At 36.7% G+C, this 18,255-nt stretch overlaps 1 protein-coding gene across 12 annotated transcripts in view; it reads right to left on the reverse strand.

Moving 5' to 3' along the window:
* The window catches only part of LOC109042363 (uncharacterized), a 270,886-nt gene that overhangs the window by 23,954 nt on the left and 228,677 nt on the right, over positions 1-18,255 (reverse strand). For 10 of the 12 annotated variants that reach the window (XM_072300324.1, XM_072300329.1, XM_072300321.1 and 7 more), the window contains 2 exons: positions 4,820-4,927; positions 3,935-4,063 (listed from right to left, as the gene is read on the reverse strand). In XM_072300324.1, the coding sequence (XP_072156425.1) occupies positions 3,935-4,063; positions 4,820-4,927 (237 nt within the window). Of the gene's footprint in view, positions 1-3,896; positions 4,064-4,819; positions 4,928-18,255 lie in introns of all 12 variants that reach the window. The other 2 variants (XM_072300352.1, XM_072300345.1) reach the window with 2 other exon arrangements.

Genomic DNA, 18,255 nt, shown 5'->3' on the forward strand with positions numbered 1-18,255 from the left:
TTATTGCGTTTTCATTTTCCTTACCGGTGTTTAATTCTGCCGCTCGTGCAAGAAACAAAGCCGAAGTATTTATCTCTTAGTTAGTTATTTCGCTGAGGGACGAAAGTTAGTTTTCCTTTTCAGAGCTAACCTCCCTACCACTTTGTACCATGCTCTGTTTGTTTGAATTCAACATATTTCCTTGCGAAAGTGCAGGACAGCTGATCATCCTCAGTTGTCCTCCAGACGTTGAACTACTAATGCGGCAAGAACACAATTCAGCTTAATAAGCCAAAATTCTCGTGATTGTAGTCTATTCGAATCTTACTTGGCTATAATGCAAGGTACCACTGGCTTATAACTTGTAGACTCGTGTAAGCACTCGAGCAGTGAGCTTGCTTATGAGTTGTCGACGTATATACTTAATCAATGAGTTTCAGACTGCATCTCACTTCTTCTCCGCTAGGTACTTTCATCTGTGCTGAGGGTTGGAATTGTCCTTGTCCATTGTAACCTATCTCGGATGAGATAAGCTGAACTCAATGAGTAATTGATTTTGGTTTCATCCGCTGGGTGGTCCTTGTGAGGTGTGGAGTATTTGTTCACAATAACATACCTCAAGGGGTTGCGGAGTCTCTCAGAAGTCAACGGAAATGAAATTGTGATTTTCACAGAACTTTTATGCGTTGGTTCTGAAGTATTCAATATTTAAATGATAACAATCGCTGATTCGTTTAACAGAGTAAATGTATAAGAACTAAACATAAGTTGGGTTTATTAGGTGTGAAGCTAATGTGTAATGTCATTTTCTTCATCTATTTTTCAGTGGCCTCACTCCAGACGAGCATCTGCACTCAGATTTATTTCCAAGTATTCTGGAATTTCCAAGCGGCTAATATTCTATGATCTGATTGCCCATCCTGTATCTGAGCAATCATTGGTAGAGAGTTGGCAGCAAAATCAAATCACCTCAAAATTCATCATTTAGTGCCTGCTTCAAACAACATTGATATCAAGGAAGATTTAGTGTAGGCAACTTAAATAATCATAAACAGTGACTTTCTAAGTTTGATTTGTCCAGATATTAATTTTTTCAAACGAAGAAGAAAAGTGTACTTAAGTTCAGTGTTGGAAATGCCTAAATATCTGAATCAGTAGGTAAAACCAAACTGTTCGGAATTTAAGTTTTAAAGAAGAACTTTATATTTGGTGAGTCTTTTTTTATATAATTTCTTAACGCATACTCTTTCAACACAGAAGGACTTTGATAAACTGTAGAAAGCAGTTTCTTTTGATGCTCATCATGAAACATCATCTCAGCAAGTTTGATGCCCTCTCAAGTCTGAGTTACATATTTGTGCTGTATATTACCCGAAAATTTTGATTTTATGTAGTTCAAAGCCTTGAATATTTTCTGTCATACTTTTTAGTGATCTAGCTGTATTTGTCGGCATCATTTAAGTGGATCTGAATGTCATGATTTATTATTATAACTTATTAAGCTTAAATTAAAGACATTGTGTACCTCCATCCCCCCAAAACTGAGGGTCTCGCAGTCAAAATCTCACGATACTTTACACCGGTGACTAATGAAGATTTACTTACTGGAGTATGCGTTATGCGGACTAGATGTGGCGCATCAATCAATACCTTGGTATACATTTTCTACATCAAACTTCATTCATCTTTGTAGGGTTCTCTATGGCAAACATGCTCCCTTTGTGCTACCAGCTACATGTGTCTTTCAGTGTCATTGATTATCCTAGGATGACGAATGACATGTGTCATTCATAATCGTAGGATGACCAATGACATGCGCCGTTTAATGTCATTCATCATCCTAGAATTCCTAACGACATGTTTTAGGATTTTCAATGACATGCATCCTTCGATGTCAGGATTTTCAACAATATATGGAGTTGAATGTCTTTCAATGTCTTTGTGAGGAATGAAGGATATATCCTTGGAACGACATCTGATGATAAAGTGGCAAAAGTTATATTTTCCTTGAGAAAGTGGTGAAGATTCATTGTCAGCTTCGATGAGATTTGATAGAAAGTATTTGCAGCATCCTATTCTGGACGTATGTTGAGGCTCCATCAAATACGGCTAAAGTCATTAATACTGTTCTTTCGTCCGCTTTCCAATTTTATCGATAATAATTCTTACATCTACTTAATAGTGCCGATTCCGAGAGGAGACTCTTATCAACAGGGTTGTAGAAGAATAATAAGTTACCAAAACCAATGTTTTCAGATATGGCTAGTCTCCAGAATTTCTTTTTTTCATACAAATTATGCTTATTACTTGTGCAATGTGTTCCATAAATAAACTTTTTTAATTAATGAAAAAACTGAACTAGGTAATAAAATTTTCTCTTAAATCTCTAGTTTGCCCTAGAGAAAAGATCATCTTGTACATCATCAATGTACATCTTAAATTTAGAAACGAGTCTATTTGGAATGATATAATGGTAATAAAATATCTTTGTTGGTATACATCTGAGTTTTTTTCTTTTCTTCTTTTTTTCTTGACTTTAAATGTTCTCCTTTGTTACATTGTTGAGAATAAATCTAGTTAGCCATAGGGGAAAGAATTATGAGAATTTCTGTTAACGTTCCTGCCATCACATTTAATTAGTATTTCAATATAAAAAGTTTTATTAGCGACAAATCGAATTCATCCAAGAGGCAATTTGTCTCCTAGAAAAATAGATTTTCGAGGTAATATGGAAAATAACTTTGGTTAATAACTTTGACTTGGTGTTTTGTGTACCTATCGAAAACACTTTGATATAAGTACATTATAAGTGTAGGTCTTTACTATAAGTTTTCTTTTGGGGTTACTTTTAAAAAAATCGGATCCACAGGAAGTACATCTACATCTCTAGAGTGCCTGATTTCTGAAATTTTGAAGCTAAAAAACTGAGGAATAAAGTGAAAAATATACCTGCAAGAAAAAATTTCATGGATTGTGAAATTTTTTCAGAGGTATTTTTGACATTTTATTTTTGAGCTTTTTAGCCTCAAAATTTAATTATATTCTCTTGAGATGTAGATCTATTTCCTGAAGATCCGATGTTTTGTAGAAGAAATAAAAACCCCGAATAAATTTCATTATCAGTCAGAACTGCCGCTAGGAACGCGCTGCGTGACGCCGCGCGTGGGCCGCTTGCGTCAGTGCTACAAAGCCGCTCCGGATGCCGCGAGTAGCGGCGCCTGGACTCCGAGTCCGACGAGGGGTATCCACATTCAAACGGGTGAATATCTCTAGCTACACTGCCGCTCCTCTATGTGGATAAGCGATTCCGCTTTGGCACCGTCCACCGCTAGAATCGGCGATGGAGCTCGATCTTGCTAACTGGGCATGAACCTCTGAACTGGCTCCTGCATTAAATGGCATCAAGTTTAGTAGCTCTTCTGTTGCGGATGTTACATTTTCACATGCCTTGACTAAATGAGAAAAATATTACTTATATTGAAATTTTTCTGATTTTTGAAGGCTCTTTGATATTGCTGAGGAACTAAATTGAAACTCTTTTAGGTTGCATATCTTAAAGATGCAATGTGCAAAGAATAAAAATCACTCCAAACATAACACTGAAAATCACAGGTCTAAAAAATGCCTTCAGAAAACTGGAAAATCTTGCAAATCCGGGAAATGAAAATTAAAAGCAAACTCATTTCATGAAATTGAAGATTTTTCGTATTCAGTGCACAAAATTTTATCGTGCTCGAGGAAAGTTGATTTATCAACCTCGAAGGTGCTTTTTTGAAATAGTTGCCCTGAACAAAGGTTCATTTTGTAGACAATGGGGAGCTCTAAAAAATCCTGCAAACTATTACTTTTTAGCTGTTTTTTTGTTGGCTCATGAGGTGGACTGATGCAAAAATTTTAGAGAAAGCCTTTGTATTTACCTAGAGAAATTTCTTGGGAAGAAGAAACTAAAAATTACCATGAGGAACTTCCTTCACGATCATCTCCGCATCTAATGAGTCAGATCTGCACAAAGCATTCTCACTGTCTAATGAGTTGTCTCCATTGTTCTTGGAGTTCCATTCACTTTTCTTCAAATTATCTTTTGCTGAAATGAGGATGGATAAATGAATTGCTTTACTTTCCCTTTCAATATAGAAAGATTTTGAGCTCATTTTGCAGAATTGAGTTGTTGAAAAGATAGGTATGAGAAAACATGAAAAAAAAAGCATTGGAAAATGTACAAAAATCCCTCGGTTCATCTAAGTGTCGATTTTTGCCACACAGAAGCGCCATCCTGCTGAGGAGCGGCTGAAGAATTTAATTGAAAACCTTAATTTACTGCACAAATCACAAACCGTAGACATGTTGTTTTTTAACGGCAGATGAGGTTTTACATATTCTGTTCAAAAAAAAGTGTGCTCTAGCTTCAAAACTAAGCAAGGGTAACTTGCAAGCTTGCAAGATGGAGGATTACAAAAGAGATAAAATAGGTGCATTGCAGAGTCATAATCTCAATGCAAAAAACATCTTGACTCCATGTCGTTGGAAACTTGTGTAAGTTGATAATGTTGAAGGGTGATGACCTCCCCCTCCCCTTCTGCGTGGGCGTACATTCTTTGTTACTGCTTTTCAGCAGAGAGTGAAAAAAGTCATTAAAACACGTGAGTGAAAAAAGTCTTTTTGGTTTGACAATCATGAAATTTTAGAAAAGCGATACAAGTAAAAGGTTCGAGAGCTAAAATGTTATGAAGCTTCGAAAACCGAAATAATAAGAAGTTTTAAGACCTAAAAAAGTCAGAGGTTTCAAAATCTAAAACAACTATCAGAAGTTTCAAGTACCAAACTATATGATCTTACTTACCTATTACTTCAGGGATCCGAGATTTTTGTTGAACCACACTTTCATTGTGGATAAAATCATGTGTTATCTTCTTTTCTTCAGCTTTGTATTTACATTCTTCACCATCCCCTGAAAAACAGATAAATTAAGTAAGAAAAAACATTTCCTTTTACTTTAACATACGGATTATGACTAACCCCTTACTCCATTGAAAAACAACAGATGGCACAAATACTTCCATGGGACTTTCAGTGGGGCAATGGTAAGCAATGCATTATTCTCTTCATTTTGAGGTCTGGAAAAATAACTTTGTTAAGGACAAAGACAGGCCATCGTCTCATAAACTATTAGTGCCATTCCTTATCTTGACTAGAGGGGCTTGGTGGACACGGTGCATAAATGCAGTTTTTCACGGCTCCGTTGAAGGGAAGTTATATGAAAAGTGACTGGTCGTCTCCGAACTCTTCGGCATCTTCAAGTAGGGTAAAAATACTATGTTTTTAGCCAAAAATCGAAATGTGTTGTTCGAGCTCCTCGAAAAATAAATCGACTTTTAGGCTTTTTTCTCAAAAAAATCACGAAATTGAAGAGATTTCCATTTTTTTCAGAAACAAATCGTATCTCAATCTAAAATCTAATTATACCGTTAAAAAGCCCTTGCTTCCAGCTTTCTAACGGTCTATAGTTTTTGTAATTTGGAGCAACTGACCGTCTATAAACGGAATTTTACTGCAATCATATCAAGGAATTTTCCGCCAACTCGGACGGCCGGTTCCCTTGAATTTATCTCTGCTATTTTTGAAATTAAAAAATAAAACATGCACACCGTTAGAAACATCACACTCTCAGCTTTCTATTGGTATAATAATTTTTGAATTTTGAGCAACTCAACGCCGGCACATAGGAATTTTTCGAAACTATGTCCAAAAACGAAGAAAAACGGGTGGCTCCAGTCAAAGTCAATTTCTCACCGCCCAAATGCACCAAAATGAAAAACCAACATGTCGTTAGAAAGCTAAAATTGTCAGCCTGTAGACCAATAATTACATTAGGTAATTTGGAAAAGCTATGATAAATGGCCAAATTTGGCAACCATGAATTTTCACTAAGACAGGTATGATTCATAATGTGTCATATGAGACACAGGACTCTCAGGTAATGTTCAGAGTGACCAAACTCTCCTCAAAAATGACGGGGGGAAAATTAAGAGATGCCTCCCTAGAAAAAAGAGTAGCTAAAATACAAGGTTTCATCTCCGACTTAGATTCGTATTTTTTAATCAAGATTTTTTAACGCTACAAAAAACCAAGGTACCATTCGAAAGCTGACAATTTTAGCTTTCTAACGACATGTTGGTTTTTCATTTTGGTGCATTTGGGCGGTGAGAAATTGACTTTGACTGGAGCCACCCGTTTTTCTTCGTTTTTGGACATAGTTTCGAAAAATTCCTATGTGCCGGCGTTGAGTTGCTCAAAATTCAAAAATTATTATACCAATAGAAAGCTGAGAGTGTGATGTTTCTAACGGTGTGCATGTTTTATTTTTTAATTTCAAAAATAGCAGAGATAAATTCAAGGGAACCGGCCGTCCGAGTTGGCGGAAAATTCCTTGATATGATTGCAGTAAAATTCCGTTTATAGACGGTCAGTTGCTCCAAATTACAAAAACTATAGACCGTTAGAAAGCTGGAAGCAAGGGCTTTTTAACGGTATAATTAAATTTTAGATTGAGATACGATTTGTCTCTGAAAAAAATGGAAATCTCTTCAATTTCGTGATTTTTTTTGAGAAAAAAGCCTAAAAGTCGATTTATTTTTCGAGGAGCTCGAACAACACATTTCGATTTTTGGCTAAAAACATAGTATTTTTACCCTACTTGAAGATGCCGAAGAGTTTGGAGATGACCAGTCACTTTTCATATAACTTCCCTTCAACGGAGCCGTGTTTTGCTATTTCGGGAAATCAATATGTTTGAAGTTCTGAAATCACATGGATCCTTATGGCTGAAAGAAAGTTCAAACTGAATTTTTGATGCTTATAAATTTGAATTGGGAGCAAATTTTTCAAAGAATATGCATTAAGACTAGTTTTACTTGAAATCATTAATATCTCAAGGTTTTCAAAAACTGCACTTATGCCCTCTATCCTCCAAGCCCCTTAGTTAATTTTTCTTTTTAATGCAGGATTTTTCTCCTGTACTAAAGTTACTTCCAACTGAGGCATTTTTCGGTAAGAGGGCGGATGAGACTTCTAATGCTCCTAAGATTGTGCGAGGAAGCTCTTTAGTTGTAAGTAACTTATCCAGTAATCCTACAGAATTTTTTCCTGCACCTACTCCTACTTTTTCCACTTAATTGCAAGGAAGTAAGTTGACTGTGAATGAATTTTATCTGCCTAAAACACTAAAACAAATTGCCCAATCTTAGCAGCATTGCAAGTCTCATACGCTCTTCTACGGAAAAAAATTCTTCAATTTACACTTTCATACTAAAGAATCTTAATGAAGATGTAATGTGTGGATTCAAAAGCACTGAGACTGCATAAGCTATTTTCGATGATAGTGTTGAGGCTGACTTCTTTTTAATTGAATGATATTTTGGCCTGATGTAATTGGGCGGACGTAGGCAAGGCAGAAGAAACTAATTACAACATTAATTGAGCAATCTGTGTTCTTTTGATGTAAAATAACACGCTTTTGTGATCTCTGTAGTATTTTGATCTTCTGTTAGTCAGTTTTACTATTACACTTTCTTTTCTTTTTCATCATTTGCTCGGGAGCTATTTGGATAAATCTGGTATAAAAAAACAGGGATGGAATTTGGTAATAGTTAATAGTTAAGTGCTGTGATGGTGAAAAACATAGAGAACAGGGCCTACGCGAGTAATATTCAAAACCACAAAAAACCCTCAAAAAGGGTAAAAATTCCGCCAAGCCTATGAGATCTTATCACAAAATTAGTAGGTATTTGTCTTAAGAATTTTTAAAAAAGGAGAGGGGGGGGATGGTAATCTCTTGAAAATTACAGAAGGAGAAAAGAAAAGCAACTCAAATTCTGTTTTCCATTTCACACCTCAAAATGTCTGATATCATTTGAGGTCAAGATTTTTTAAGTATAGGTACGCCCCAGAACTAGAACGAGCAAACGGGAAATTAATTCTGCTTAGAGTCCCCTTCAGTTAGTCTCGGACGCAACCAGCTTACCTTTGAAGCTAGTTTGGTTGCCTGGGTCACTAATACAAGGAAAGATAATTGGATTTGCTTCCTTCGAGAAGATGGCGAGGGATAAAATAAGCAGTTCTTTTTTCAGTCTCAAACCTCAAAATATTTGATATCTTTTGAAGTCAAGATTTTTTACCATCTCCTCATCTCACTTTCATTTTCGTTTTGCATTTTAGGAAACTAATTCCACTCCTATACATCATTGAACTTTCTTTAATTTTTCGCTAATTATTCCCCTTCATTTCAGGTAGCCGCAACTCTTCTTACCTACAATAGCTATGTAAGGAACCATTGTATAATACTTACGAGACCTTCCTCGTTTAGATCAAGAATAGAATAAATATTTTCAATTCAGATTCTGGCACACTCTTTGAAAATTAAAAAAAGAAGTCAGGTAGATGAAGGTAGAATTTTTGAAAAAAGCCAAAGAAAGTTAGCTAAAAAATAAAAAATTCTGGCGAGACGGTCCGGATACGTATCATTTGAGTGTCAGCTGCAGCCCATCTTCTTTTAGACATCAAGGTATAGCCTCAAGCATTGCAAGTAGAACAACAATGGAAGGATTACTTGAATGCTCGAAAAAACTCCTCTTAAATTCCAGCTAGCACTTTAAGCTTATGAAATTCGTTTCATGGCAGATCCCGAGGACTTATTTAGAAATCTATTCGTTCACTTGAAATGAAGGAGCTGACCATCGAATTTATGATTTTTCCGCCTGGCGCTCACAGTAATAATTAGCCGTCCTGAATTTTGAAGGACCAGTAATAATTAGCCGTCCTGAATTTTGAAAAAAAGTTAGCTAAAAAATAAAAAATTCTGGAGAGACGGTCCCGATACGTATCATTTGAGTGTCAGCTGCAGCCCATCTTCTTTTAGACATCAAGGTATAGCCTCAAGCATTGCAAGTAGAACAACAATGGAAGGATAACTTGAATGCTCGAAAAAACTCCTCTTAAATTCCAGCTAGCACTTTAAGCTTATGAAATTCGTTTCGTGGCAGATCCCGAGGACTTATTTAGAAATCTATTCGTTCACTTGAAATGAAGGAGCTGACCATCGAATTTATGATTTTTCCGCCTGGCGCTCACAGTAATAATTAGCCGTCCTGAATTTTGAAGGACCAGTAATAATTAGCCGTCCTGAATTTTGAAAAAAAGTTAGCTAAAAAATAAAAAATTCTGGAGAGACGGTCCCGATACTCTTGTGGGTGTGGTACGGCTAAAAGGGTAGTGCCAATAATAAGGGTAGTAGAGCGAGGTTCAAAATTGCCGAAAAATGAAAATGCATCTTTTTACCAGTTCGAGTCGATTTTTCTTTCTTCCTTTACACCACTTGCCCACCTAGGTCCTTCAAAATTCAGGACGGCTAATTATTACTGTGAGCGCCAGGCGGAAAAATCATAAATTCGATGGTCAGCTCCTTCATTTCAAGTGAACGAATAGATTTCTAAATAAGTCCTCGGGATCTGCCATGAAACGAATTTCATAAGCTTAAAGTGCTAGCTGGAATTTAAGAGGAGTTTTTTCGAGCATTCAAGTAATCCTTCCATTGTTGTTCTACTTGCAATGCTTGAGGCTATACCTTGATGTCTAAAAGAAGATGGGCTGCAGCTGACACTCAAATGATACGTATCCGGACCGTCTCGCCAGAATTTTTTATTTTTTAGCTAACTTTCTTTGGCTTTTTTCAAAAATTCTACCTTCATCTACCTGACTTCTTTTTTTAATTTTCAAAGAGTGTGCCAGAATCTGAATTGAAAATATTTATTCTATTCTTGATCTAAACGAGGAAGGTCTCGTAAGTATTATACAATGGTTCCTTACATAGCTATTGTAGGTAAGAAGAGTTGCGGCTACCTGAAATGAAGGGGAATAATTAGCGAAAAATTAAAGAAAGTTCAATGATGTATAGGAGTGGAATTAGTTTCCTAAAATGCAAAACGAAAATGAAAGTGAGATGAGGAGATGGTAAAAAATCTTGACTTCAAAAGATATCAAATATTTTGAGGTTTGAGACTGAAAAAAGAACTGCTTATTTTATCCCTCGCCATCTTCTCGAAGGAAGCAAATCCAATTATCTTTCCTTGTATTAGTGACCCAGGCAACCAAACTAGCTTCAAAGGTAAGCTGGTTGCGTCCGAGACTAACTGAAGGGGACTCTAAGCAGAATTAATTTCCCGTTTGCTCGTTCTAGTTCTGGGGCGTACCTATACTTAAAAAATCTTGACCTCAAATGATATCAGACATTTTGAGGTGTGAAATGGAAAACAGAATTTGAGTTGCTTTTCTTTTCTCCTTCTGTAATTTTCAAGAGATTACCATCCCCCCCCTCTCCTTTTTTAAAAATTCTTAAGACAAATACCTACTAATTTTGTGATAAGATCTCATAGGCTTGGTGGAATTTTTACCCTTTTTGAGGGTTTTTTGTGGTTATATCAGTTATTTTTGGTTTTTCTGCACATGCTGAGACCATTAGACGCTTAATAAAAGGGAGGAAAATGTTAAGCTATGAATATTGGTGGATAAGGATTCATTACAAACAAAGTTCCTTCTTGATGTTATGCTTCCCCTGCAGATGAAAAATATTTCTATCCAAATTTTAAAGACAGGGAGAACAAAATTGAATACAGGCACTCGGGTCATTCCAGGTCAACGCAGCCAAGCTCGGAACCCGACCCCCTCCGATTTGGCTGAAAATTGGTAAACGGGGTCTTTACATCATTCTAAGAAACTAATTTGAAGGGTTTTCCCATCCGACGCCCCGTTCGCGAGATATCGACCCCAAAGATGGGGTGAATTTTAGCGATCTTCAAAAAAGCCCGTTTTAGCGATTCTCATTTTCTCGACTTTCCTCTCTTTGACTCTCTGTAGCGAGACTCTGTATCAATTGATCATACTTTGAAAGAGTGTTTCTGGACCAATTTTTCATGTAGATTCTGAATATGCCATCAAAATTGAGCTAAAAATTATGTAAATGACCGTAATTTAGAGTTTTTTAAAATTTACGATTTTTTCGCCATTCAATGTTCAAACTGCATTATCTAAAAAACAGTCTCTCCGATTTTCGACTTTTCTTTTATACTTCAAGCTTAGGATATATACTTTTGGTTAATATACTTTTTTCAATTGCCATCGGACGGTTAAGGGCCTAAAAATTCAAATAGGCCAAAAATTGGTAAAAAAGGACGATTTTTCAAACGTTAATCCAAATATTTAGATAATGAACTCTTCAATAATCGATATTTTTTCCCACTTTACCCTCTGACATGTATAAAAACGGACTATCAACGCTTTCCATACATGCACCGATCGATTAACGGCCTGATGGAAACTGGGAACCGACCGAAAATCCTCGAAATTGACGCAAAAAGACGATTTTTCACACCGTAACCGATGCATTCCATGGATTGTAACTGCAAATTCCAATTTTCTCTCTCCATTTCAACCTTAAGGTGTATACTTTCGAGTAATGAACCCTTACTAACGCGCATCGATGGGGCACGGATCCAAACGGAAATGAAAACCGGCCGGAAATGCTCAAAAATGACGGGAAAAGGCGATTTGTTGCATAGTCAGGGGAGCATGTGTTCGAAAGTTACGTCCCGTTTGCACGTTTGTGATGCAAGTTTACTCTCTTCATTTTGGTCCCTAGGATGAGAAAATCTTTGGTGGACTCTCCGATTTTGATGCCAAGGCCCCAAAAACAAGATGGCGGCCAAAGTGGAGGCTGAAATTGAAATTTTGGTAAAACGGCACAAAACGTCAAGAGAGGTGTCGATTCTCATGTTTTTTGGATCGTAGATTCCAGAAAAATTGTCATACAGACCCATCGACCCACGGAAATGCCCTAAATCCAAGATGGCGGCCGATTTTGGCTCTTCCCAAGTAGCATTTTCAAGGGATAAATCGCGATTTGTTGAGATTTTGTCGGCGATAACATCGCTAAGATCATCAGCATTTGAGCAATTATCCTCGATCTTGTCGCAATAAAATCGAGATTTTATCGCCCGGCAATTTATCGCGATATTATTGCAACAAAAATAGCGATCTATGGCAATTCAATCTCGATTTTATCGTCGAAAATTGATCGCGATTTTATTGAACAAAAATTGCGATGCATAGCGATTTAACCGCCATAAATCGCAATTTTTTATTCGATAATATTGCGGTAAATTGCCACAAATATAATCGCGATAATCAACCGATAAAATCGGTATTTATCGCGATTACTGGTACTTAGGTTTATTAGCTAAAACGTCAAATGCGGAGCGAAGAGAGGAGTGAACACTCTATTTATTTGTTTTCGAGGTCATATATTCCAAAAAAAAATAGGAGAAAAAAACATTTCATGCCAAATGGTGCTGATTTGGACCATGCAAAGGCCGAACTCGGCAGTCATTTTGATTAGAGTGTTCCTGAACACTCTAATCGAAATCATTTTCCGGGTCAATTTCTATAATTAGCATTATTGGTTTTTTTTTTAGGACCGGTACCCCTGCAGAATATGGGTAAATTTGTTCTCAAATACGCAATAAAACTATTGGTGATCAGCAAAGCATTGGGTTGGAGGATGGGCAGCAGATCAAAGGCGCTCTATAGGTCTTTGGGGGTTCCGTTGACCCAGGATGGAAGAACGGATAAAGGGATCAAGGAAAGAAACATCCTAACAAGGAAGGCTACAGCTATATTCAATGGAATCCTTTGGGATCCGCAGATTTCCAAAGAGAACAAGAGGAAAATTTACAACGTTGAAGACAAAAGTATTCTTACAAATGATAGTGAAGTTAGGCAGCTGAAGGAACGGACACAGGGGATGCTAAGAGCAACGGAAATGGATTTCTGGAGGAGGTCGCTGTAGGAATTTTTAGAAGCGATCGGGTCCGCAATGAAAGAGTGCGTCAGATCATGGGAGTCAAAAATGACATCGTATTCGACAACGTGATCAGACAGCTTGACTGGTATGGCCATGTCAATAGAATGACGGACGAAGGACTGCCGTAAAAGATGCTTGATTGGGTTTCTCCTGGGAGGAGACGTAGGGGATACCCAGTGAAAGGGTGGCGACATAGGGTTTTAGAAAAAATGAGGGTATGTGAACTCCCTGAAAGGCCTTAGGAGGATCGGGAACTTTGGCGGCTAGGTGTCGCAGAGCGCCAGAGAGCGCTATAAAAGCGGCTTTGTATGTATGTGTAATACGTATATTAATTATTATCGAAATTGGGAGTATCAGATACTCCCCGGCAATAGCACTGTTTAACAAGCAAAAAAATTACAACCATGTCTCCCGGATGAGATAAGGTAATTCCTACGTATTTTAAGGGGCTGAATCCGGAAACCTCCGTTCTTTTCCATCACCCTACAATTCTCTGGAAAAGCCGATTCCGCCCGAAAAAATTATCATTATCCTGGTTAGTTTATCGGAAAACCGAGGGGTGATCGGGAAGAATAAACGCAATTTTCAGATTAAGTGGCTCAAAACACATCGAAATAGTTTTATTGCGTATTTGAGAACAAATTTACCCATATTCTGCAGGGGTACCGGTCCTAAAAAAAAAACCAATAATGCTAATTATAGAAATTGACCCGGAAAATGATTTCGATTAGAGTGTTCAGGAACACTCTAATCAAAATGACTGCCGAGTTCGGCCTTTGCATGGTCCAAATCAGCACCATTTGGCATGAAATGTTTTTTTCTCCTATTTTTTTTGGAATATATGACCTCGAAAACAAATAAATAGAGTGTTCACTCCTCTCTTCGCTCCGCATTTGACGTTTTAGCTAATAAACCTAAGTACCAGTAATCGCGATAAATACCGATTTTATCGGTTGATTATCGCGATTATATTTGTGGCAATTTACCGCAATATTATCGAATAAAAAATTGCGATTTATGGCGGTTAAATCGCTATGCATCGCAATTTTTGTTCAATAAAATCGCGATCAATTTTCGACGATAAAATCGAGATTGAATTGCCATAGATCGCTATTTTTGTTGCAATAATATCGCGATAAATTGCCGGGCGATAAAATCTCGATTTTATTGCGACAAGATCGAGGATAATTGCTCAAATGCTGATGATCTTAGCGATGTTATCGCCGACAAAATCTCAACAAATCGCGATTTATCCCTTGAAAATGCTACTTGGGAAGAGCCAAAATCGGCCGCCATCTTGGATTTAGGGCATTTCCGTGGGTCGATGGGTCTGTATGACAATTTTTCTGGAATCTACGATCCAAAAAACATGAGAATCGACACCTCTCTTGACGTTTTGTGCCGTTTTACCAAAATTTCAATTTCAGCCTCCACTTTGGCCGCCATCTTGTTTTTGGGGCCTTGGCATCAAAATCGGAGAGTCCACCAAAGATTTTCTCATCCTAGGGACCAAAATGAAGAGAGTAAACTTGCATCACAAACGTGCAAACGGGACGTAACTTTCGAACACATGCTCCCCTGACTATGCAACAAATCGCCTTTTCCCGTCATTTTTGAGCATTTCCGGCCGGTTTTCATTTCCGTTTGGATCCGTGCCCCATCGATGCGCGTTAGTAAGGGTTCATTACTCGAAAGTATACACCTTAAGGTTGAAATGGAGAGAGAAAATTGGAATTTGCAGTTACAATCCATGGAATGCATCGGTTACGGTGTGAAAAATCGTCTTTTTGCGTCAATTTCGAGGATTTTCGGTCGGTTCCCAGTTTCCATCAGGCCGTTAATCGATCGGTGCATGTATGGAAAGCGTTGATAGTCCGTTTTTATACATGTCAGAGGGTAAAGTGGGAAAAAATATCGATTATTGAAGAGTTCATTATCTAAATATTTGGATTAACGTTTGAAAAATCGTCCTTTTTTACCAATTTTTGGCCTATTTGAATTTTTAGGCCCTTAACCGTCCGATGGCAATTGAAAAAAGTATATTAACCAAAAGTATATATCCTAAGCTTGAAGTATAAAAGAAAAGTCGAAAATCGGAGAGACTGTTTTTTAGATAATGCAGTTTGAACATTGAATGGCGAAAAAATCGTAAATTTTAAAAAACTCTAAATTACGGTCATTTACATAATTTTTAGCTCAATTTTGATGGCATATTCAGAATCTACATGAAAAATTGGTCCAGAAACACTCTTTCAAAGTATGATCAATTGATACAGAGTCTCGCTACAGAGAGTCAAAGAGAGGAAAGTCGAGAAAATGAGAATCGCTAAAACGGGCTTTTTTGAAGATCGCTAAAATTCACCCCATCTTTGGGGGTCGATATCTCGCGAACGGGGCGTCGGATGGGAAAACCCTTCAAATTAGTTTCTTAGAATGATGTAAAGACCCCGTTTACCAATTTTCAGCCAAATCGGAGGGGGTCGGGTTCCGAGCTTGGTTGCGTTGACCTGGAATGACCCACTCACAATAAAATACTGCTAGCATTTATGCTGCCTGCATTAATTCTCTTTCAATGAAGTTATGAGGTGAAGCTTAAACTAAGGAAATGACTTGAAAAACTATGTTAGGTAAAAAAAAAAAGGTCAACTTTGGTTTGAATGAAATTTCCATAATCAGAGTATCAAAAATTTTACAGTTGGTTACCTTTGAATAACCTCTGCTTGATTCCGCACAGAATAATTCCAACAGGGATCAGTTTATATATTTTGAAAGATGTGCTCCAATTCATTTTCTAATTAAAAAAATTCCTTTTGAAATCAAACTGATTTTCTCAAAAAATTTAGAGGAGGTAAATCTCTCAAACAAAATAAAATAAAATAGTCTTAGCAAATAATTTGCAAGAAATTTTTTTTCCTGCACATTATAAGTGTTGGAGCAGTTACCTAATTTTAATCATAGGTTGTTATGAATGTCAAAGGCTAGCAGTCATGTGAATTCTTGGATGTACATATTGATAAATGAAGTCATTGAAAGTCAAGGATGTCAGTAAGCTTTGAAAGGCTAAAAAATACTTCAAAGATGAGCATAAGAAAATTCTAATGTCAGAGTCCTTATTTATTCAAAGTGAAATAGTTTACTTAAACAATGTACTTAAAATTTCTGAAAAGACACATGGCTATGATGATCCTTATGAACTACTTCCACTGACTGATCTACTTTTCTGATGAGAAACAGAGAGCCCTTAGGTATTTTGAAATTGGAAACATTACTGAAGAATCTGGCCACAAAAATTTTATTGTTAAAAATTTGGAGAGCACGTAATGTGTAATGAGTAAGTTAACACATTTTTATTGCGAACATCAGATTACCCACAGTAATGTGAGCACAAAAATCTTTGATCGTAAAGTTAGGCAAGTGAAGTAAAAACTACCAAACTACTCTTATGAGCAACTAAGCTGAAAGGCCCATAGGTAAATTCCCCCTCCAATCCATAAAGATACCTATAGAAAAAGAAGCGAGCAATTTCATTCGCTGAACTCTTAAATTTGAAGTGCATCCTTAAGTAATACCGCCTTGGGCAGTTCAAAATAAACTTTATGCTAATAAACCTCCTTGGTCCCACCTACAGAATGTAGCTACCAAGAGAAAATCTGGAGATAGGTATGCGTTTCCATAGTATATGTAGGTATGGGCACCATCGACGATGCTTGACATCCCTACAATGCCCGTAACATATGTACCATTCGCACGCTGAGCTCTGATGTGTTTACATTTCAATTACTCACTCAGCAGCATATTAAATCAAAGTGAGTAAGAATAGAGATCTTAGCAGTGTATAGTATAGAGTATCACTTAAATTCCTTCCGTTCAGTGCAAATACATTGCCCCATCTGAGATATTTAGATAAGGAGCTTAACTCTTTGTCTAAATTGCGCTCATTAACTTTTTTTGATAAACTTAAAAAACTCAACGTTCTTTTTATCGACTTGATCTGTGGGCTTGCAAGGAGCCTCAGCTCAGCGAGAAGACAGACTCTGGTCGAGAGCCTCGGCTCCACCACAACTCTCTCTCTTGTTTTCTGGACTCTGGACTTACGATTTTTGGAACATGGAACCCCGGACAACTTTGGTGAATCGTTGAAAAACCTTTCTTTTCCCTTCTGGAATCTTCTTCATTTTTAGACAGCTTTAACAATTTTAATTGATTTAATATTTTTCAATTTTTTTACCTTCTTCAAAAATTCTTAAAATTTTCCTTTCAATAAATTTGTAAAACGCCAGACTACTTCGTCTTTCTTTAACTTGAAATCATCCCGATCGTTAAAAAGCATGAATGTTCAAATATTAGTTTTCTTCAGTTTTCTGATTCTGCTCTCCCGCTGCATTTCAGCAGGTATAATTGTCCAAATACTTGGATTTTCACTTTAAGGGTGAATTTCAGAGTATTTCGTCAATTATATCTCACAACCGCTCCTCCAGTGATAATACTTGATTCCATGTAAGAGTATAAGTCGTAAAGTTATAAAATTACGCCTTATATGGAATCGTGTTTATCTCTGAAGGAAGGATGACCATCCCAATGAGCTTTCTGCTTTATTTCTCCATTGTAAATGGTGGTCATCACAAGTGGTGCCGAAACCTCGGTCTTCAATTTGTTTTGTTAAGAACTTTTAATTTCATTTTATTTTGCATCCACCACAAGTGGTGCCGAAACCCTCCTTTTGAACCATTGATTTTTCTCTGTTAACATCTTCACAAATGGTGCCAAAACTCTCTTTTTTCAAACTATTTTAAAATATAACCTGTAATTTTTCTATTTTTTTTTTCCAGATTTTTGATTTATAATTCAATTCTATTTTTATTTAACATGCTTTAAGTTTTCACTTGTTTTTTAAAACACGATCGAAGGGATTTAAAGACGTTCTAATTTTTGAAATATGACAATTAGAATTTCATTCTGAATGTTTCTTTCTTGATTTATTGATTTTCTACTAATCATTTGTTTCATTCTTGTTAACTTCAGTGATTCAGTGCCCCTACAGGAATTTTTTTCTCTTTTTGTTGAGTGTTTAAATCTTTTTTTAATTAAAATTTTGAAACCACTACAGTTTGTGGGTATTGCTGTGTCTCTGGGCAGCCATTGCAACATCCACGAGGTGTAGTTTAAAAACTTTTTTTTTGACTAAAATTCTATGCGTCGATTTTTTTTATTGTTGTGTGCTCATGATCTCGTTTAAATTTAAGTTCTTCTCAAACTTCTACTCCTTCTCATAGTCGAAATCCAAGTAATTCTATAAATTTTCCTTTAACTAACTTACAAAATCTTATTCGTAAAAAGCTTGAAAGTAATTTTGATCCTCCTTTTCT

Source organism: Bemisia tabaci, chromosome 1 (genome assembly GCF_918797505.1).
Source record: "Bemisia tabaci chromosome 1, PGI_BMITA_v3".
Lineage (NCBI taxonomy): Eukaryota > Metazoa > Arthropoda > Insecta > Hemiptera > Aleyrodidae > Bemisia > Bemisia tabaci.